At 53.5% G+C, this 20,683-nt stretch overlaps 10 protein-coding genes across 10 annotated transcripts; 4 read left to right on the top strand and 6 right to left on the bottom strand.

The window, feature by feature from the left end:
* Window positions 1–223: 223 nt before the first annotated feature.
* Triagg1_2982 (uncharacterized protein) lies at window positions 224–1,522 on the top strand (the record flags this gene model as incomplete). The annotated part of the gene is made up of 3 exons (XM_062897223.1): window positions 224–475; window positions 576–792; window positions 849–1,522. 3 exons carry the CDS (start codon window positions 224–226, stop codon window positions 1,520–1,522), a joined length of 1,143 nt encoding a protein of 380 aa, XP_062758049.1.
* A 271-nt stretch (window positions 1,523–1,793) lies between these two features.
* Window positions 1,794–2,566, bottom strand: Triagg1_2981 (uncharacterized protein; the record flags this gene model as incomplete). Its single annotated transcript, XM_062897222.1, has 4 exons — window positions 1,794–1,911; window positions 1,974–2,133; window positions 2,240–2,423; window positions 2,498–2,566. 4 exons carry the CDS (start codon window positions 2,564–2,566, stop codon window positions 1,794–1,796), a joined length of 531 nt encoding a protein of 176 aa, XP_062758048.1.
* A 1,170-nt stretch (window positions 2,567–3,736) lies between these two features.
* On the top strand, window positions 3,737–5,648 carry Triagg1_2980 (uncharacterized protein; the record flags this gene model as incomplete). Its single annotated transcript, XM_062897221.1, has 4 exons — window positions 3,737–4,165; window positions 4,230–4,520; window positions 4,618–4,876; window positions 4,966–5,648. 4 exons carry the CDS (start codon window positions 3,737–3,739, stop codon window positions 5,646–5,648), a joined length of 1,662 nt encoding a protein of 553 aa, XP_062758047.1.
* A 498-nt stretch (window positions 5,649–6,146) lies between these two features.
* Triagg1_2979 (uncharacterized protein) lies at window positions 6,147–6,888 on the top strand (the record flags this gene model as incomplete). The annotated part of the gene is made up of 3 exons (XM_062897220.1): window positions 6,147–6,178; window positions 6,257–6,326; window positions 6,433–6,888. 3 exons carry the CDS (start codon window positions 6,147–6,149, stop codon window positions 6,886–6,888), a joined length of 558 nt encoding a protein of 185 aa, XP_062758046.1.
* A 195-nt stretch (window positions 6,889–7,083) lies between these two features.
* On the bottom strand, window positions 7,084–8,025 carry Triagg1_2978 (uncharacterized protein; the record flags this gene model as incomplete). Its single annotated transcript, XM_062897218.1, has 3 exons — window positions 7,084–7,511; window positions 7,631–7,842; window positions 7,949–8,025. 3 exons carry the CDS (start codon window positions 8,023–8,025, stop codon window positions 7,084–7,086), a joined length of 717 nt encoding a protein of 238 aa, XP_062758045.1.
* An 823-nt stretch (window positions 8,026–8,848) lies between these two features.
* Triagg1_2977 (uncharacterized protein) lies at window positions 8,849–11,491 on the bottom strand (the record flags this gene model as incomplete). Its single annotated transcript, XM_062897217.1, has 2 exons — window positions 8,849–9,026; window positions 9,090–11,491. 2 exons carry the CDS (start codon window positions 11,489–11,491, stop codon window positions 8,849–8,851), a joined length of 2,580 nt encoding a protein of 859 aa, XP_062758044.1.
* Window positions 11,492–12,585: 1,094 nt separating this feature from the next.
* On the top strand, window positions 12,586–13,180 carry Triagg1_2976 (uncharacterized protein; the record flags this gene model as incomplete). The annotated part of the gene is made up of 3 exons (XM_062897216.1): window positions 12,586–12,599; window positions 12,728–12,777; window positions 12,882–13,180. 3 exons carry the CDS (start codon window positions 12,586–12,588, stop codon window positions 13,178–13,180), a joined length of 363 nt encoding a protein of 120 aa, XP_062758043.1.
* Window positions 13,181–13,833: 653 nt separating this feature from the next.
* On the bottom strand, window positions 13,834–14,610 carry Triagg1_2975 (uncharacterized protein; the record flags this gene model as incomplete). Its single annotated transcript, XM_062897215.1, has 1 exon — window positions 13,834–14,610. The coding sequence occupies one exon, from the start codon at window positions 14,608–14,610 to the stop codon at window positions 13,834–13,836; it is 777 nt and encodes a 258-aa protein (XP_062758042.1).
* Window positions 14,611–15,961: 1,351 nt separating this feature from the next.
* On the bottom strand, window positions 15,962–18,488 carry Triagg1_2974 (uncharacterized protein; the record flags this gene model as incomplete). Its single annotated transcript, XM_062897214.1, has 5 exons — window positions 15,962–16,780; window positions 16,848–16,911; window positions 16,977–17,294; window positions 17,384–18,038; window positions 18,200–18,488. 5 exons carry the CDS (start codon window positions 18,486–18,488, stop codon window positions 15,962–15,964), a joined length of 2,145 nt encoding a protein of 714 aa, XP_062758041.1.
* Window positions 18,489–19,389: 901 nt separating this feature from the next.
* Window positions 19,390–20,662, bottom strand: Triagg1_2973 (uncharacterized protein; the record flags this gene model as incomplete). The annotated part of the gene is made up of 3 exons (XM_062897213.1): window positions 19,390–19,783; window positions 19,861–20,477; window positions 20,564–20,662. 3 exons carry the CDS (start codon window positions 20,660–20,662, stop codon window positions 19,390–19,392), a joined length of 1,110 nt encoding a protein of 369 aa, XP_062758040.1.
* Window positions 20,663–20,683: the final 21 nt, after the last annotated feature.

Here is a 20,683-nt window from a genome sequence, read left to right as displayed (position 1 = left end):
GGCCGTCGGCCCGTTCCTCGGCTTGTGTCATCGGATCCCCCGCTCACACGTATGCGATAGGCCGCCCTTGCAACGCTGTTGATTTGATTTGATTCCCTCACCATCTACAAAACCCCCGACGCAAAGCGAAAAGCCCAGCAGCTTCTTCTTTGTAAAACCGGCAGAGAAGAAGGAAAGGGCTGGTCACCGCGACAAGAATCGGCGTTGCTGCTGACGCTGGAAAATGACCGCTCAGGAACAGCAGCGCAACTCTGAAAGCATCGCCGGATCCGCCGCTGAGCCGGAAGTCGACGCCGCCACCGACGCGGACGCTGACGCTGACGCTGCTCTGTCCGAGGCCGAGGTTGCGCAGGTCAAGAGCCACATCGCCGAGGCGCTGGGCGTTGGTGTTGGTGTTGGTGTTGCGCATGATTACAGCGGCGCGTCGCTATACTATGATGCATCGACAATGGCGTCGTTGAATCCCTTTTCTCTGGTCGGTTTGTGCTTGTGCTTGTGCTTGTGCTTGTGCTTTGGTTGCTTTTCGTCTTTGGTCCGGCATGTCCGTGATTGCTGATCGGATTCAAATACAATAGGCCGCCCTCAACCGATTTAGAGCATACAAACCCCCTCCGTTCCCATTGTGGGATTCCCTCCCTCCGCGCAAGCGAGCGGCCATCTTGGTCCTCTTGTTTGCGGATCGATGGGGCGATTTGAGGGTTGTCATCACCATGCGCGCGGCCAGTCTGAGGAGCTTCTCGGGCCACGCCGCGCTGCCGGGAGGGAAAGCAGATAGCAAAGAAGAAACGCCATGTATGTGATCCATGTCAGAGACAAAGAGCGGGCGGCGGCTGACCTGAAGAAAACAGACCAGATTGCGCGACGGGAGGCGTTTGAAGAGATTGGCCTCCCCATGGATGATTCACGGATCCCTAAACCGTTCCGCATCGAGCAGCTCTGCAATCTCCCGCCGTCGTTGGCTCGGACGCACCTCGTCGTGACTCCCTGCGTTGCGTTCCTCCACGCTGACCGCACCTCTCCCGACTCGCCACCAGCTCTCGTGGAAGACTCCATGATCCCCCGGTTGGATGCCCGCGAGGTCGCCGCTGTGTTTAGTGCCTCTTTCTACAACTTCCTCAAGGCAAAGGATCTACCGCCTCGACACGGCGAGACGCTGCCGCCGGGCCACTGGTATGACGGCGCGTGGACAAACTTCAAGGGGGTGCAGTGGAGAGTGCACAACTTTTACGTGCCGGTGAACAACCAGAAAGTCTCACGGCCTAGAAGGGGAAGCGCAGCGCAGATAGAGCTGGCGGACCAGCTGGAGGTTAGCCAGGATCACCAAGGACGGTTCAAGGTCTGGGGCTTGACCGGCAGAGTGCTTGTCGACGCAGCAAGGATTGCGTACGACGAGGACCCCGAAATGCTGCATAATCTTGACTTTGGCGATTACGATGTCATCAAGATTGCCCAGGAGGAGGGCGCGCTGGATGACCGCGGCGCTCCTGCGAACAAGGAAGAAGACAAGCCAGCAAAGATGTAATGAAATGCACGCGGCACGGGACAAGGCACGGTCTCTGTATGAACCTAGAGTCGGCTTTAATGTTGTCTACCCCTGTGTATGGAGTAGATTTTAGACGCTGAATGTTTAATTGGCCTTGAATAAGCGCTTCACAGCATTGCTCGGTATAACTGTCTCTACTCAGCCAAAAAGGCTGCCATTGCTGCATGCAAAACACGCCATTGTCGCTTTCCAATGCAAAATTCAAGCTGCTTTAAATCGAAGCAGGCCGGTATGTATCACGTTTCGCTGTCTAATGACAGGCATTGTCCTTTGTGGCCGATGTAGAGTGGCCGAACAAGAGGTAGCCGAGGAAGGCGCCCAGCGAGACAGCCACCATGACCCAGCCATTGTATGTCATGAAGACGAGCCTTGAATCGTTAGAAGAAGAGTCGGAGAGGAAGACGTCCGCAGGGAGGATCAATGGACATACATGAGCATAAAGGCGTAAAAGTTCTGAATGGCATAGAGCGTAGCCTTGATGACGTGGCCTCGCTTGCTGACGTTTTCGCGGTTCTGCCCTGAGCGGAGGAAGGCGGGTGTCTCAGTAACGTTCTCATCATCATCATCGCGATAAGCATGCGCAGTGGCGTCTCAACGGCATCTTAGCATGCGCATGTTCGTTTCTCAAAGGGGGATGGACGTATTATGATGGGGATATGACATGTTTAATACAGCATCAAGCTTGGATTTACTCACTGGGTACAGTTTCCAGTCGGGCTGCCAAAGACGCCTCATAGCGACGAGAGAGGGAGCGCAGAAATTCGTAGCCAATGCCGATGAAGACCACGGCGATGAGGGAGAGGACGAGGGAGACGTTGGAGCGGATGTGCCACTGGCGGAAGACGATGCAGAGGTTGGTCGTGTCCCAGGTGAAGAGCATCTAGAGTCGATGTGAGTCTGATGAGCTGGACTACAGGCCGTAGCAGAGGCAGGACAGGATTGTTGATGACTTACGCTCATGCTGCACATGTCTTCCATGCCACCGTGGCCGCCGTGGCCTTCGTGGCCCTCCATGGAATGCATGTGATGGCTGTGATCCATTGTGCAGAAGAAAGAAAATAGCTGCGATTTGATGGCGAGATGGTGATGACGATGGAGTTGAGAGCAAGATTCAGAAGTAATAGAAAAAGACGAGAGATATGGAGAGAAGAGAAGGAAGATGAAAGGGAGAAAAGTTACTGGACGTTGGTGGTTGAAAGCTGATGCTGTTATCGAGGCAACGGTCAAAGAGAGCGGTGGCTTTTGGTGGAGCCGAAACATCCATTCATCACACAGGGCAGCTCACGCCATCAGAAAAGGGCGTACCGTGGGGGAAGTGCCGGTACTCAGTGGTACCCGCAGTAGTGCAATGGGCTGCATTGGAGGGCAACAAGCCGGTGAACCTGGGCGACAACTAAGCCGGGGTACGCAAAGGTACATGTGAGCAGGTTATGTACTTGGCTGCGGCACTTGTGCCTGTGCCTGTCTCGGAGCTTCGACGCGCTGGCGCTACAGGGAGCTTTTGCCATGCTACAGTGGAGTTTTATAGGGGACGGGGGGACTCCACTAAGCTTTGGGGAGCTGGTTAGCAGTATGGAGATGACGATCCAACGACATTCAATGGATATAGTGTAAAGGTTGATGATGGATGGATATAGGGAGTTGAATGGAAGAAGAAGATAGAATCAAGAGAAGCGCATTTTTTCAATAAAAGCAACAGCTGCAGCAGCAACTGCATTGCATCCCAAAAAAAAAAAAGGCAGCCAATCGCATCTCGACAACTCGCCAGGCCTCGTGCAGTGCAGCGCAGGCTGGCGCTGAAACAGAGAATGGCCAAGAGGGAGGGATTCAACAGCAAACAATCCATCACGATGCCTTATCTACTTTCCACCTTTTCCACCACTCTCAGTCTATCCCCATCCTCCCATTCAATCCCCCTCCTGCATGCTGCATTTGCTTCGTAAAAACATCAGTCCACGCCGAAGCTGTGCGACGACCAGAAGCATCCGAGCCCAGCCTCGGTGTAACTGCGAGCCAGCCCCTTGCATGACCTTTCTTTTTCTGTCCTGCCTTGTTCCTTTCTTCCATAGGATTCCAGGCGTTTTTTTCATACAAATTGATTCCCCTCTCCTTTCAATTCGTCTCCAAAGGAAAACCATTCAAACTTGCTACTATCCATCACTCGGAAGGAAGTCAAAGAGACAAACAAGCACAATGAATGGCATCGAGCAGGCCTTTTCGGCCAGCATCAACACCATGGACCCGGACCAGGTCAATGCGAGCCTCGATACCCAAGAGCGGTGGCCCATCCACAAGGACAAGGCGCTCTGCAGCTACATCATGAGCACCGTCCAGGCCCCCGAAGGCTCGCTCAGCATCAAAGAATCCACCCTCCCCCAGGCCGGCTCCGGCCTCTTCACCAATCGGGATCTTGCAGAGGGCGACCTCATCTTCACGTCTGTGCCGCTTGTTCTGTGTGCAGAGGTTGGCCAGCACATGGAAGCGTGCGACTTTTGCTTCCAACAGAGGCGACGAGTCTTTCATCCTGTCGAGGACCGCTTTCTCCAGCCTGGAGAGGTTCTACCCCCTCTCCTCATCTGCAATGGCTGCCGCATGTACCAGTACTGCTCAAAGGCAAGTACAGTGTCGTTTGCCAGGGCTTATTCTTCTCCCTCGTCATCATTCTCACTAACATGTTTTTGTGTAGTCTTGCTGGCAACGAGCCTGGGATACGGGCCATTTATACGAATGCGGCCTGCTCAAGGGCGCGTCAACCGACGTCGAGACGAGAACGCTATACCGTCTCTTGATTCTGATGCGAAAGAAGGTCTTGTTGGCGCAGCAGGTGAAAGCTCTTGCCAGGCTTGAGCACGAGGTGGAAAACTTCGAGAGGTGCGCCAAGAAAACCTGGCCGAGGGTCCTTAACATTGCCCGCGAAGCCAAGGAACGGACCAAGAGCGAGCTTAGCATTAGGGAGATATTGATGTTGTATGGTATTGTGAGTGTTCCCCCACGGTGTAGAAGTAATAGGACTGGCCGCATGTACATATATATATGCATAAGATGGTGGCTAACTTGTCGCCCCCTTTTTCTAGATTCGCTGCAACTCGTTGCCGGTCGATCAAACCTATCGAAACGCGCCTCTTGGCAACGCCCTTGACTTGGGGGGAGCTTTGATCAACCACTGTTGCGATCCCAATGTCGTCATTGTGTTCAACAGCACTCAGGTGCAGGTTCGGGCTCTCCGAAAGCTCAAGGCCGGTGAAGAGCTCCTTCATTGCTACCGAGATATTGCATATGACTTCACCTTTCGCAACCCGCGAATTGCGGCAAGATATCAGTTCAGATGCCACTGTACGTCCAATCCCCCCCTTTGCCTCGTTTACAACGAAAAGAGGCCAATTGGAAAAGCTCGGATACTTATAAAACATGATACAATTTAGGTGACAGATGTCAAGTGGAGTCTGATCGTCACTATAAAGAGGCCACGAACGAGTCCGACGTGCTTCCGCAAATCTTGAACACACAGGCGGCCTTGTTCAATGTCATGGACGAGTCCAAGAAGCAAGCATTCGCAACGCCCAGCACATTCGACGTCGCGCTGCAGATGGGGAAAGTGAACAAGATCCTCAAGACTGGCTATGGCGGGGGTGCCTGGCCCAACAACCTCGAGCCGCTGCCAACGGTGCTCAAGGCCCTGGCGGCGTTGTGTGAGAGGCAGGGAGACCTCATAAACAGCATCAGGATCCGGATCAAGGCCTTGGCCTACACCAAGTGGCGAAAGGGCCTCCCCTGGTCCGAGGATCTCATCGACTTTGTGCTCAGCCTGTCGACTCTCACCATGTTCCCAAGTCATCCGTCGCTGCGGGACCCTACCTTGCCCAAGCACAAGGAGTTCCAGGACATCTTCATCGGCCACCTCCACGCACTGCACGGGATACTGGTCAACTTTTACGGGCCCCAAGGACGAACCCCGAGCATCGTCCACAAGTTCTTACAGCAAGAAAAGGGCAATTACAACGGGCCCGTGCCGTCGACGAGGGCTTTTAGGCGTAGGTTCAAGGCGTCTCAGGAGAATGTCCTCAAGTGGGCGGGAGTCGACGAGGGGCTCTGGACTGTAGAATGAGAACAGGATGGTGTATTGTTTTGTTTTCAATCTGGGCAAATATCAGCTTGTTGTGTTTTCTGGCCGGGTGGGATGATGTCGAGCTGACGCCCACACGGTGCGAGATTCAGCTGCTGTTTGTGCGGGATATGAACCCCCTTCGCACTGTATAGTATACAGCTCGGAGAGCCGGAATACAAGTAGAAGGCCTTGGCTAGTCCCTTGTGAGGAATTTGGAGGGTTTGATTGATAAACAAGCATTTTTGGACAAACTTTCGGTTTTTTGCCTCTTCCCTTGTGATCTGACAACTTGTGATTCTGTGCAGCTATAAAGCAATCTTTCTGGTGAGTTGTTTTTCTCTCTCTGTCTCTTTTCTTTTCCCTTACATCAAGACTCGTCCTGTTTGTTAACTCTGCTTCTACAGTGTTCTGTTGCTTCTTTCAACTTCAGTTTGGTCGATACTAAGCCACTTACCCCAACTTTTGTCTTGCAAGAGTCATAACCACTCGACATTACAAATGCTTGGACCGCCGGTCAACCTGCCCAAGTGGTAAGTCGACAACATGTCCAGTTTGTCTCGTCGTGTATAAAGGAACCATGTGAGTGTGCTAATCGTCTTGCTCACCAGGCTCGAGGCAAACTCTCACCTGCTTCAGCCGCCCATCAACAACTACTGCGTCTACAACGATGATTTCACCGTCATGGCATGTCTCTCTTCTCATACTCCTTTCTGAATAGACGTCTTTATATCTCAACTCTCACTTCTCATCTCCCATCTCACTGACACACGCTCCCTCTCGCCAGATCGTCGGCGGCCCCAACGCCCGCACCGACTACCACATCAACCAGACCCCCGAATGGTTCTACCAATACCGCGGCGCCATGACCCTCAAGGTCGTCGACGGCTCGACCTTTCGCGACATCATCATCCGCGAGGGCGACATGTTCCTGCTTCCCGCCAACACGCCGCACAACCCGGTGCGCTTCGCAAACACCGTCGGCGTCGTCCTCGAGCAGCGCCGCCCGGCCGACTCCATTGACCGCATGCGCTGGTACTGCGCGACGTGCTGCGGCGAACCTGGTGCCGAGGCCGTCGTCGTTCACGAGGCTGCGTTTCATTGTACGGATCTGGGCACGCAGATTAAGCAGGCTGTGGAGGACTTTAGGGGGGATGAGGAGAAGAGGACGTGTCGGAGGTGCGGGACGGTGGCGGACTGGGCGCCGAAGCCGGGGTCGATTCCGGATCCTAATTTGCAGTGATGATGAGGATGAGGATGAGGATGGGGATGTATGAAGACAATGTGCTGTATAGGTAGATTCTCCCAAGAGACAAGGCACAACATGATGAATGAAAACAAGGATCCAAGTTGAACTGTGTTGTCTCGTCTTCTCCCCCGTATATACATATATCCATCTACACAACTCACGCTTCCACCCAGTATCTATATACACACCTCACGTCTCCGAAAACTCATACGCACTCCCCGACAACTCCACGGGCACCTCAATCCTCCCCTCATCAACCTCCCTCCCACCAACCCTCACGCCCGCCCTCATCACGTCCCCCGGCACCACAGGCCCGACGCCCGCCGGCGTGCCCGTCAGCACCACGTCGCCCGGCAGCAGCGTCATGACGCGCGAGATGTCGCTCACGATGCGCGGGATGCGGTAGATCATCAGGCCCGTGGACCCGCGCTGCCGCGGCTGGCCGTTGACCTCGAGGAACAGCTCGGCGTCGTGCGGGTCGGCGATGGCCGTCTTGGGGATGAGGTTGCTCATGGGCAGGAAGGTGTCGAAGCCCTTGGCGATGTCCCAGGGGAGGCCCTTTTTCTTGGCCTCGGCTTGCACGTTGCGGGCTGTCATGTCGATGGCGATGGCGTATGCTTTGTTTTGTTAGCATCTCTCTCTCTGAATAGATATATATGTATATATAATCATAGTCCCCCCATTTATGATATAGCACGCTGTAGGGGGAAGAAAAAAAGGGAAGCTCAAAACTCACCCTTGATGGCATCCAACGCTCCCTTCTCATCCTCCGGATGCAGATTCTTCACCACCGACCCAATTATGAGCGCCAGCTCAACTTCAAAGTGCATGTCCACGCCCTTGGGCTGCAGACACGGGCCCTCGCCGGGCAAGACGATGGACGAAGGCGGCTTGAGGAAGAAAAAGGGCTTCTTTGGCTTTGCGTTTTGCAGCTCTGCAATGTGATCCCTGTATATATATAAAAGCAAGCACAACGTTAGCAAACTATATTCTTTCTCTCTGTCACGAGTATCAAAGTAGAAGAAGAAGAGGAAAAACAAGCAGATATTCTTACGCATAGTTGCGGCCAATGCAGACGACTTTGCCCGCCTGCTTCAGAGACAAGGACGCTTGTGAGGCCGCAGTGGCCATTGATCTCCTTAGTCCAAACATTGTGATGAGACAACACTTGTATTCCCGTTTTCACGAATATCCAAAAGCCCTCAGACGTTGATCCCAGTGAGCTGCGTGTTAAATAGCTACAGCTTCGACTTTAAGCCAGCACAGCGAATCGAGTTCAAGTCGGTGGCATCGAGGCCCAATGCGGGTGGGAGAGTTGGCGCTCGGATTAGCCTCGGCACACGAGCTGCTCCGACTTACAGCACGAGGTCCCCTGGAAATCCACCATCTACAGGGCATCTCCAGTGCTATACGCGATCGGTAAAACTCATAGCCTAACTGGCTGCTATCGTGTCCGACCTCGCAGTTCTTCCGTTTCGTTATTTCATGGTTACATGTCACCACTCAACATTAGCCTCACCCGTGATGACATGTACATTATATCAGCAAGTTGACTTCCACAGAGTTAAAACAAGAATGAGACCGAATGTGCCTATTTGATTTATACCTCTCTATGCACCAGAACTCTCTTTGATGCTTGAGCTTATTGACGCTTCCCCGGCATCAAAATGTACCACCAAACGCAATCCATCTAGCTGCCTCCCCCCTTGAACCCTCGACTTCATCCAACCGCAACCTATAGATGCTATTCTGTAGATGCATGCTTTGCCTCTCCAGGTACGACAAATGCTGAGCAAAAGAGAAAAAAACTATATAAAAAAAACTTATCCGTCGTTCTCTGGACGCCTTGCCACGTTTGGAAGAATAAATACAACAAGACACAGCCCCATGCTCGTAAACTCATCAGAAGCAACCCTTACCCAAATGCGTATGTACTGAAAACTGCAATCTTCCATCACGCCACGTAGCGATACATCGATGGCGCGCCGTCTTCGTCTGGCCGCTCCAGGTATTCTCTCACAATGAGATCCTCGATGCGCCTCTTGATCAGAGAGACTTCGGGCTTGAAGCGGCCAACCAGCTGCGACAGGACTTCGCTCACCAGCTGAGAGTGATTGAGTTCCTTTCGTGCCCTGAGAATGACTAGTCAGTGACTGCCCCGGGAAATCATAGTTACAGCTGGTTTTCAAACTTACTTCATGATTCTCACAATTGCCGCGTCGACAATGTGAGCTCGGGTTTGGTTGTTCTTCTCTTCCGTCGTCCTCCTCTCCTCCTTGTCTTCGACCTTGGAGACGGCGTTGATGATGGGTGCCTTGATTCTGATCGTCTTGCTCTGGAAAGAGGCGTTGAAAGTAAACCGGTCGGTAGGCTTGATGTTCTTTGTCGGTGGGTCTTTGGCCAGAACTCGAGATTTTGGCGCAACGGCAATTGCCATGAGTGCCCGCGTCAGATCTGGCGTTGACATGTTTGTCTTGGCCTGAATCTCTTCAAAGCTGAGGCTCTCGCCTTCCTTCAGGTCGTTGAACAACAAGAGGACAACCATGCCATATGTGGGAACATTCATCTCATAGCGACGTTCTCGCGCCAATGGGCCGGCTTTCCCCTCGATAGCCGGGAACACGCACTTGATATCTGCGCTGCCGGTTGTACCAATCCATGTGAGCTTTCGGCCGTTGCGATTAGTCAGGTAGAATTGCTCAAAGCTAGCTTGCAGTCGTTTAACTTCGGGTGGATAGGTGCAGCCCATCCTTGGGGTCTCTCCAAGCTGAGCAGAGCGGCCCATGACCTCTTGGGGCCAGTAGTTGGTGGTGAGGACGTTGACGTTGAGATCGATGGTGTGCCCTTCGGGGTCCAGCTTGCGGATATGGTCGCGGTACGTCGACGTCAGCTCTGAAGAGGTGACGAGATCTCTAAACATGCCTTCGAATTTACTTGTAAACTGCTGCCCCATTTCCTGCTTCATCCGTGATATGATTTGCTTTTCCACGTCGTGACTTTCTGATTTGCCATGGAGCAGTCGACGAGCCAGGTGGCGTTGATAGTAGGTCTGGAAGAGGTCCTTGTCCAACAGATAACGAATCAGGACGATTGCCTTCTCCAGGATGGCATCCACCTCGGCTTCCGTCTTGCCTCTGATGCCTCTCTTGAGGCTGTCGTCGATGAAGAGAGAGACGTATTCCGAGCTTCGATTAAACAGATTGATGAAATCGGTAAAGCTCTTGGTCAGGGCGGTTTGGATCACCAGGTCTTCTTGAAAGCATGCTTCTAGCATGTAGTCAAACTTGTCTTTCAGCCGAAGCACGTCGTCGACCCATCTGATGGCCGCTGCCGTCTGTTGCGCGGCCGGGTTGAGCGCTTTGGCCTTGTCGCCATCTCCGCCGTCCTCACCATCACCCTGTCCTGTTGAGAAATCAGTGTTCTTCAACACATTCTCAATCTCCAGCCCCAGTTCAACAACTCTCTTTTGTAGTATTTCGCGAAGAGCCGCCTTCTTGTCATCCACTCTCGAGATGAGTCTGTACAAGATGCTGAGGTCGTCTATCTTGTCGTTGTCAATCATCCACCTTAGGCCACTACCCTCCATGGCAAGAAAGTCATCCAGGTGACCAAGAATCAGCTTCTTGTCCACCACATCCGACACCTTGGGAAGGGTTTCGAGTTCTATAGTGGTGCCGCAGCGGTCTTCTTCTTCCAAGAGCCTAGTCTCAGTGTGCCGGAGCCAAGTGCTGGCATCAGACTCCCGTAGTAGCCGATCGCACTCTCTCGAGTAGAAGGTCTCGCTGTTGCTGAGGAATCGAGGCTCAAAGATGGTAAGATAGAGCTTGCTGCTCTCCGATTCGTCCTCGGTTTCGTACAGGCAGCTCAGCATCCGGCTGCAGCTACGGATCAGATTTCGGTCAATGACGTCTCCACGTCTCTCCATGTCGATCTGATCTAGCATGACGGAAATAAGAATATCCACAATCAGGCTGTCGGAATTCGCGTTGAGGCATGAGCGTAATATATGGTCTCGAAATAGGGCAATGGTGGTGGCAAAGATAGGGATTCGGCGTGGCTCCTGCTGCGTGTAGCCTCGATCTAGGTACATGAGAATATCTGCCGTCATGTTCATGGACATGTTGTGATCTTCCCAAGTATCTCGAAGACCCTTGAGGAACTTTTCGCCCGTTTGTCGCCGCTCGTTAACAGACGCCGATGACGAAATGTCGATGCCGATATTGATAAGGCTCTTGGTGACCAAGACTTCAATCTTGGGAATGACGTGCTGGGCAAACCATTGCTCCTCAAACTCCTTGACCTTGTCGTACAGAACCTCACCCTTCTTCTTAAGCACGATCTTGTACGCCGCTCGGTATAGCTCTTCGAAGGAGAGACGGCCGCAGCTCTTGTTGTGGATGTCGCGCAGCGCTTCTTTGATCATGTTCCAGCATGCATCGAAGTCGGCCCCCTCGCCAGGGCCATTGGGCTGTGAAGGATGATTAGCTGCTGATCCGCAAGCCCTGGGCTTGAAGTGAGAGGGTTCTGGCTTTGGCTCTGGCTCTGGAGATTGCGCCTGCGCATGGGAAGGCAACTGCTTGCTCTCGCTGGAACCCATCGTGACATGTCTGTTGAAGCGGAACAAGTTGAGCGAGACGGCAACTCATGGGGAGCAGCGGCGTTGATGGGCCTCAGCCTCGCATGGCAGGATTGCGCCCCAAGATGCGCTGAGCAGTGAGGAGGGGATGCGCCGTGAATTGAGGGTTCCAGCCTTGCAACTTACACGCACAATCCGACGAGGTGGGCGGATGCGCCCTCGAGCCCCCGCTCCCCCTCGCCCTGAAATCATTGCAGCTTCAGCTCTCCGCGAGAACCCCCCAAGAGGCAAAATCGAGTAGGTGAGGCGTCAGATAGACAGCAGTCGTGGAAGCCCAGTCGCGGCACAAGAGGCCCCAAAAACGCTGGTCGCACAGATGGTGGGGGTTGCAGAGCTAGATTATAGGTATGGAGTGGTGCTGGAGGCAGCTGGTCAGGGCTTCAGCTGGTGTGTTCGGCAGAGGGCCAAAGATGGCGTAAATATTTCAGCGGGTGGATAGACGAGACGGCGATGGTGGCAGCATCTGCATTCTCCCCATCGAGGTGGACAAGAAACGAACGCTTGCTGGACAAGGTGAAGGAGCTTGAAGCTGCCCGTGACAAAGCGTCAAACGGGTGAATCGAATAGTAACTCCGGACCGAAGAGAATTGCCGGGGTTTCCTCTTGAACAAAGCATCGTCTACTATCGATAAACAATTTTCGAGCAATTGGGTGGAGACGGGTACAGGTAAGCAGAAGCTTTAAGAGTCAAGTCAAGGTATGGAGTACATGGCGGTTTGAGCCTGATCTGGCGGGGAGAAAAGTATGGAGTACATTGTCGAGCCACGCCTTCACGTGAGTTGAGGTCGATTTCCATCACTGAAATCCGGTACCTGTTTGATCGTACCTCTCGCCAGCTACGGAGTCACGTGCCCACCTCAGCTCCCCAAACCCAGCTAACTCCCATTAGTAACGACCGCCCAGCTAATGAATGGGCAACTATTTTTCCGACCGACAATTGAAGGCATCCGCCAGCCTTGCTATATAAACCGTGTGACGAGGCAACGCGCGCGACGAGGCTCATCGGAATCCCTGAATCCATCCCACAACAGGCCACAAAGGCCTCCGCCGTCGCCATGAAGCTCGTCAGGTGAGCGAGATCCCCCGAGCTGCAGAATTACGCTTGAATTGTCCCGTCGGGCGAGCGGCGTCTCCATCCCTCCCCATGCATGTTCTGAGCTTTTGAGCTTCACGACACTGACAATTGCGCCACGGCAGGTTTTTGATGAAGTGTGCCAACGAAACGGTGACCATTGAACTGAAAAATGGTATGCTACAAACCCACCATGCGAGCTCCCAGTGCTTCTCAGCATCGCGCAGCTGCGATCAACGAGCATGACTTGACAGTCTCACTAACCAACCCCCGCGTCAGGCACCATCGTCCACGGCACCATCTCCTCAGTCACTCCCCAGATGAACGTCGCCCTCCGCACGGTCAAGATGACGGCTCGCGGCCAGGACTCGATTGCCCTCGACACCATGAACATCCGAGGCTCAACAATCCGATATTTCATCCTCCCCGACTCCCTGCCTCTCGACACCCTGCTCATTGACGACGCACCCAAGCCCAAGAACAAAGCCAGAAAGGAGGCTGACAGAGGAGGCCGTGGAGGCCGTGGTGGCCGTGGCAGAGGAGGTCGTGGTCGTGGCCGCGGTCGTGGTCGTGGCTAAGGCTTGAATTGGGACGATAATAATACGACAAAGGATAGAGAAACCGAGGCACTATATCTTTTTTTTTCCAAAGCTGGGTCGAGCCGAGGGCCGATATCATTGGGGAAAGGGTCTTTGGCAACGATACACAACAAAGGAAACCATTTTTCGACTTCAACGGACTGTGGAGGCGTCGCAAGCTGCGATGGAAACGGCGTTTGGGATGCGTTTTGCCCACACAAAAAAAACTAAAGAAACAAACGACACTTGTTCCGGGGGGAAGATGGAAGAGGTGGGGTTCAGCGCTTTGATATTCGGCCAAAAAAAATCTATTTCGAGATGACAAGATATTCGAATATATAAATTGCCAGTCCGTTTCTATGTACACTGCTGACTTTATGTGATATGAGGAGGCTGGTAGTAGTACCAAGGCTGTTCTCCTTGGAAGAATAATGTCCGAGTCCTTTCGCAACATCAAACGATGTGCTCTCCCCAGCTGGAGATTTTGATATCCGATGACTTCCAGCTGAGTACGGTGACGGTGATTCGCGTAGCCCATTCCTGGCAGTCTTCATTATATAAACAGCAATCGTCCAGTTTAGGCATTGCAGATCACTATCCAAGTATCTCTCACTCGTGATCTCTTAAAGCTCAAATCATTCATCCGTAAACCCTCACGGCGCCGAGCCTCGCCATATCCGCACAATCTGCAACTTCTCCCACCCAGCCGTCTTCCCACTCGACCCAACCGTCTCCGCCCTCCACCCGTCCCCCCAAGCCCGTATCCTCTCCTTGACAATCTCCGGCTTGTTCTGCGCACAAAGAAGCACATACGCGCAACCCCTCGCCGACAAAATCTCCGGCAAGCCATCAATCAGCCTGTCCGTCGTCTCCATGCCGTCCGCGCCGCCGGCATACGACAGCGCAAGCAAGTAAGAATCGTCGTCAAACGTCGTCTTGGGCGAAAAGTCCTCGGTGAAGGTCTCCGGCCGCGCGGGCATTTCCGACGTCGGCACGTATGGCGGGTTGAAGACGAGCACGTCGACGGAGCGGTTCCTCAAGGGAGCGGCGAGGTCGCCCATGACGGAGCCCAGGTACAGGCCGTGAGTGATTTCATTGCCCCCACTGCTCTCGGCGACTGAATCGGCTTGGGCTTTTGCTACTGTTGTGATTGTTGCGCGGCAGGCAAAGGCGTTCATGTCGACGCCGGCGGTGAGGATGTGGGAGGTGCCGAAGAGGGTCTTTGCGTGGGCGGTGATGAAGGCGAGGACGACGCCCGATCCGGTGCCGAGCTCGACGACAAAGGGGAGAGCGGGAGAAGATGAGAATGTGGCATGGAGGAACTGCGTCTCGGAGGAGGAGGAGAGTGTGTCGAGGAGGAGGAATGAGTCTTCGGCGGGCTCGTAGACACGCTCGTAGGGGACGTGAGAAGTATCTGGTGTGGGAAGCATGGTTTTTTGGGGGGGGTTGATGAGAGGAGGGGAATTGGGTGAGTTTGTTTTGTATATGAGATTGGGGGATGGTGAGAGCTTCATGAAGACTTTTTTTTAAGTAGGTTGAAGAAAGTTGATTGATAGAATGGCGGATGGTGGGGCCACGTGATGTCATGAGAGATGAAGTGAGTATATATGATCATTTTATTTTTTGGAAAAATATTCATCATTTAGACAGATGTTTTAAAAGATCAAATTGGCAACAAGCCATGATATTTCCTTGGAAATCAAATGTGCCCCGTTGCTCTTCTCAAGCAAGACGCAGCTCACCTCCCCCACGCCACCAAAAATGCCCCTCCCAAAAACACCATAAACCCAACTCTCACCACCCAACTCCAGCTTCACTTCTCACAAACCTCCCCCTATTCATCCATACCAACCAAAGCCTTTCCCCAAAAGTTCACAAAATCACACACTTCCTCGTCTCCCCCATCCTCACCTCAACCGCCCAATCCCCGCCATCAGGATCCATCCCCCAATGCATCCCCCACCCCATCCTCTCCACCATCCGCACCGCCCGCCGGTCATACAGCCCGCCCAAGCCGCACCGCGGACACGGCCTGCTCCCGGTCTTGTAGAAGCCGGGCGTCTTCTTGATGCCGCCGCCGCCGCCGAAGCTCGGGCACGTGTCAAAGTCCATGTATGGCCCGCAGGGGGTCGAGATGATGGCCCAGATGTGTTTGCATGATTTCTGTTGGAAGAAGGTGACGTTGCACATGATGGTTATTTTTGCTTTCTGATGGTTTGTTTCTTCTCTCTTCTTTTTTCTTCATGGGTGGGAAGATGTCTTGTGTGAGGATTTCTTTGTATGCGCGCTTGAGCTGGTGCTTATTAGATTTTGGTTTCGAGCGTTGGGTTTGGTGGTTTGGGTTGAACATTTGAGTCAAGATCGGTTTGACGAAATGACAGCACAATAGATCCACACGATGGGATTACAATGAAGGACAAACATACAATTGCAGCAATTTGGAACTTTGATCTCAAGACAAATGACGGACCGTCGGCAGCCGGCAGTGAATCCAGCCAGTCCCAGACAAACGTCAGAGCACAGTGATGCACTCGACGTCAATCACAGTGACAAACATGCATGAAAACGGTCATGCAACGGGAACAAGTGTACATTTGAAAGATTCAATTTGAGTATATGCAGACAGACATACATGTCTCGTACCAACGCTCCCATATTCAATGCAACAAATGTCAAGCCAACGCCAAATGCTCATGCCAAATGTCAAAAATCCATACATAGCCCGCTATTCTAAAAAAAAAAAATTTAGAAAAAAAAAACGCTCTCGCAATTTGTCAATCTTCAAAAATTCGTCTCGCGTCCTTTGAAAGACGAATCCAAAGTAGTGCCATCGCCCGCGGGCAGTGTGTCACTCTCCCCAATTTCACTGCCATCCGGCGGGAGAAGCCTCGAGAGCATATCCTCCATCCGCTGCATGGCCTTCTCCATGGCAGCCAGCCTACCTGCCATATCTGCGTAATCTTCACCCGTTTCCGTGAGTGACGACCGCAGCTTAGGCGGGATTTCAAACATGGAATCTCGGCGCGAGGGCCTCCTCACCGAGTCATGGGTCTCCTGCCGCGTGTATTGCCTCCGAATGAGGTGGTGCGTCAGGTCGTCATCCACGGCAATGTCATCATATACATCCTCCGGGGGCGGCACGTCAAACACGGCGCGGATGTACTGATATGCTGAGAGCTGCCACCTTTGCCAGAACCATTTCTGGGCCAGCGAGCCGACAGTTCCTCCTTCGGAACTCTTGTCCGGCCACAGCAGGCGGCGCTCGGCGACGGCGATGAAGAGCAGCAGGGGAAGGTTGACCAACCGAACAGTGGCGACGTGGATTTTATGGAACCATCGCGGGCTGACGACGAATTTGAGCGGCAGAAGAAGGAAGACGGCTAGGAGATTGAACGGAGGCTGGTAAGCGAAAACAGCGTCCGCCTTGACACCTTCAAGCGTGAGCACAGCCTTTCGAAAGTGTATCTCGGCTGCAGCGTTGGTGGAGATGTTGCTGAATGTATTCGACAGCATGGAAACGAGGATAGTAAGGAAGAGAGTGTTGCCCAGGAAAGCAAATGTGATCATGACGACGGGTCCCAGTAGCCAGTGGAATTCGACCTATAGAGCCAGAACATGTCAGCGCAAAACTTCCTCCCATCCCATCTCCCTTTGTGATGGAGCTTACCGATCGGTGAATTCCAGTGCCATCGAGTCCAAACCAGATGTAAATCATCCATTTCGAAATCGTGCTAAGCGAGCAAGCAATCCATCAGCACATGACAACATCGGGAAACCAAGTAAGAAGCAAGCTTACAGCAACGGATGCGCTCCCTCTCCCAGCCACAGCAGAGACAGCAAGAATCCAAAAAAGCACCACGCCGAAAGCGCAGTGAGCAGGAAAAAGTCGGCCATCATGGATCTCAGCGACAAAAAGACCAAGTTGTCAGACAGCCAGTTGAACGCCAGGCGAGGGACCAGCACAGGTGCCGCGAGCGCCAAGACATCAAACGCCTGCTCCGAGGGCCCCAGCAATCCGGTCCATACCCCCCAGAGGCGAAGGCCACTGTAGATGACGAAAAGGAAGATGAAGGTGACGTCGAGAAAAGACCACAGATTCTGCGTGTACACGTTCCTGTGATGCAACATGTCAGCTCTCTTCTCAACAACATCCAAAACACTCCTAGAAAGTGAATAAGCAAGTAAGGAGGAGGAGAGTCTCACCATCCGTGTGCCAGAATCGTCGCAAACTGATCCAAGCACCATCCAAACGCAAATATCGCAAACGCAGCCTCCAGATACGGAAACTCGCCATTCCTCCGCAAAATCATGACGGACACATACAGCCCGAGCAAGATGGTAAACTGAATGGCCTCGAGGTAATTGCGCGTCCGCGGCACAATCAGCCGATACTGGTTCAGCAGCGGCGACTCGCGCGGCTCGTAGATGGAAATGGGCTTCAGCTTGTAGTGGTCCGGGATAATGTCCCACGACGTCGACGGCGTGTAGATGACGCGGCCCTCGTAGATGGCCGACACGACCCTCTGGGCCGTTGTCGAGCTGAGAAAGTGTCTGCTCTCGGTCAAGATGGCGACCTCGAGGGCGGGCAGCGTGCGGTGCGTCGTCCACCAGGCCTTGTCCTCGGCCTCCTCGCGGACGTGCGCCGGCGCATTCTGGAAGGGCTCGAAGCCGGCGACGAGGATGTGCGCCAGCAGCAGCAGGCCTTCGTGGTCGTCGTCGTGGTCTTCGCCAAAGCGGCGCAGGATACGCGTGGCGATGAGCTCGCACAGGGTGGCGCGAGTCCAGTTGACGTTTTGGCGGTTGGTGGACCGCGAATTTTCGTCTAGGAACTGGGCTCTGTTGACCAGCAGGCAGTATACTGCAGACGAGTTAGCAAATTCCGATTCCCATTTTTCATTTTTATTCTTCCTTTTCTTCATCAATTCCGCCGATGAGGAAATCAATTGATCTCCAAACACTCGAACCCGCCCAACCCCGATCCTGACAAGAAGAAAGCAAGAAATAGAAAAAGCAGCGTACCAATGGAAACATCCCCCAGCTCATAAAACTTGTCCACCAGCGGCCGAATCACGGTAACATTGATCTTGACGTCCCGCAGCTGCTCCAGCGTCAAGTAATCCTCCACGACGCTCACAATGTCGCGCCGGATGCGATGAATGTTTGTGTACACGGGCAGGTCGCTGTGCGGGTTCGTGCGGCAGCTGAAGACGTGCTCGCCGTTTTCGTGCTCCGTCGACAGCCTGCTGAGCAGCGGCCGGCGCTCGTCGGGCGGAACAGAGAGCTGGAGCCTCCTGCGTCGTTCTGCCATGAGAGAATGGCGGAGGTTACGGGGGAACAAGGGAGATGGAGATTCGAGGGTTGCTGTGGTAGCTAGGAGTAGATGCGCTGTGGTGATGGATGATGACGATGGTGGCTGATAGTGATCTCAGCCTGTATTTATAAGGGAGCGACAAGTTGTCCGCAGCTCTCACTCAGGCCTCAATGAAGCAACAACAGAAAACAAAAGAATAAAAATAAATAACATAAAAAAAAAATAAAAAAAAAATTCTACTCTAATCTGCAAATGGTTGCCAAAAGCTCCAATGAAGTAAACAATAAAGAGGAATCAAGAAAATACATACCCAATTCCCCCAAAATCTTCCCCCTTGGCGTCAATGGCATTTCCCGCTGGGCACCAGCTTTGGGTGGGCACAGACACGCGCCTGATTGGACGCGCCCCCACGATGTCGAAAACCGCCCGCCTCGATTCGAACGAACCGAATTGTCTTGGATCGATCAGGTGCCGACGGGATTCACCAAATCTTACTGCAACGCTGGCTGGGGCCCTGCTCTGCTTATAGTATTACCGTGGACGGCACATTTGCCGCCAGAAACCCCCCCTGTTGAATGGATTTTGATATGGAGTTTTCTTTTTATTCCCAAGCTTCACACAGCCTATCAATCCATCCATGCTACAAGTGAGGTGCTAGTGCTGCCCCAGAGACAACACATGCTTTCGTCTTGATGCCCATCCAAGTCGTCACAGCGCCTCTCCCTCTCCCTCTCCCAAGAGCTCATCCATCCCTTCAAATCATGCATCAAGACCAAAATTACTCTAGTTGAATAAACTAAACCACAACTAGTCTCTCCCATCTCCAACAATGCCTACCTATCTATACTCTAAGTAAGTACATCCCTCACCTTAGTACCCTATACATATCCAAACCTCCTCACAGCTTCGAATCTCTTGCCTTTGCATCCCTCGCCTGCTGAGCCAGCTCCCACGCAAACTGCGCCAACGGGCCCCTCGTCCCAATGTACATCTTCGCCTTCGCGCTGCTCGCCTGCCTCGCCGCGTACCGCGCCGCGATGCCCTGACACACGCCCGCCAGCTTGAAGATGTTAAACGCCGCGCCCCAGCTGAGCTCCGGCCGCGGGTCGTAGCCCGACACCTCGGTGTACCACTGCAGGATCTCGTCCGGCTGCGGCAGGCCGGGCGTCGCGCCGGGCAGAAACTTTTCGCTGTCGCTGTACGCCGAGGCGCCGGGCGAGCGGGCGAGGTAGAACTGCGTGATGAAGTTGCAGACGTCGGAGAGCGGGTGGCCTATCGTAGACATTTCCCAGCTGTGATGTCACAACCATTCTGTTAGCCCCATGTACGCAACAAAACAAAACAAAACAAACAAAGTAGAAAAACTCACTCTAGGATGCCAATCACCCGAGGCTCCGTCTTGTGAAAGACCAAATTGTCAATCTTAAAGTCCCCATGCACCAACGTCGCCCTATCCTTGGGCTGCAGCCTCTCGTCCTTGAAAAAGCCCACCAGCTCGTCAAAGTGCGGCAGCTGTCCCACCGGCTCCTTGGTCTCGATGTCGACCGCCTTGGACTGGCTGATGCAAATCGTCGCCCACGTCTGCGTCTGCCTACTATAAAACCCGCTCGCTTTACCAAACTTATCCAGCCCGACCTTGGCCACGTCCACGGCGTGCAGCCGCGCCAGTGTCTGGATCGCCTCCTTCCACAGCGCCGTCCGGTCCGCGGGCGTCACGCCGGGCATCAGAAAGTCCTCAAAGATGCGCCCGTCGAGAAACTCCATGATGTAGAACGGCGTGCCGATGACCGAGTCGTCCTCGCACAGGCAAAACGTCTTGGGCACCGCCACGTCGGTCGTCTCGAGCGCGTGCAGCGCCCGGTATTCGCGCTCTACCTTGTGCGCCGTCTTGGACAGCAGCTTCCCCGGCGGCTTCTTGCGCAGCACATATCGCTTGCCGGCTGCGTCGGTGATCTGGTATGTCGGGTTGGATTGTCCGAAGCCAAACTATGGCGAGAGAGCGGCTGGGTCAGTCATGTATGCTTCTCGATTCTGCCTCCCAGGGCCCGCGAGTGAGAACGGTGTCAACGAACCTGCTTCAGATCAATCGGCGTCTTGATGGCCGGTACATTCTCCTCAAGGTACTTTGCAAACGCCTTTTCGTCAATGGGTTGCCGCACTGCGCCCGCCATCGTCGACCGTCTATCGTCTAA

This window comes from Trichoderma aggressivum (assembly GCF_033847375.1).
Source record: "Trichoderma aggressivum f. europaeum strain CBS 100526 chromosome Unknown scaffold_008, whole genome shotgun sequence".
NCBI classification, from domain to species: Eukaryota; Fungi; Ascomycota; class Sordariomycetes; order Hypocreales; family Hypocreaceae; genus Trichoderma; species Trichoderma aggressivum.
The sequence above is the reverse complement of the archived record's forward strand: the minus strand, read 5'-3'. Positions and strand labels throughout refer to the sequence as shown.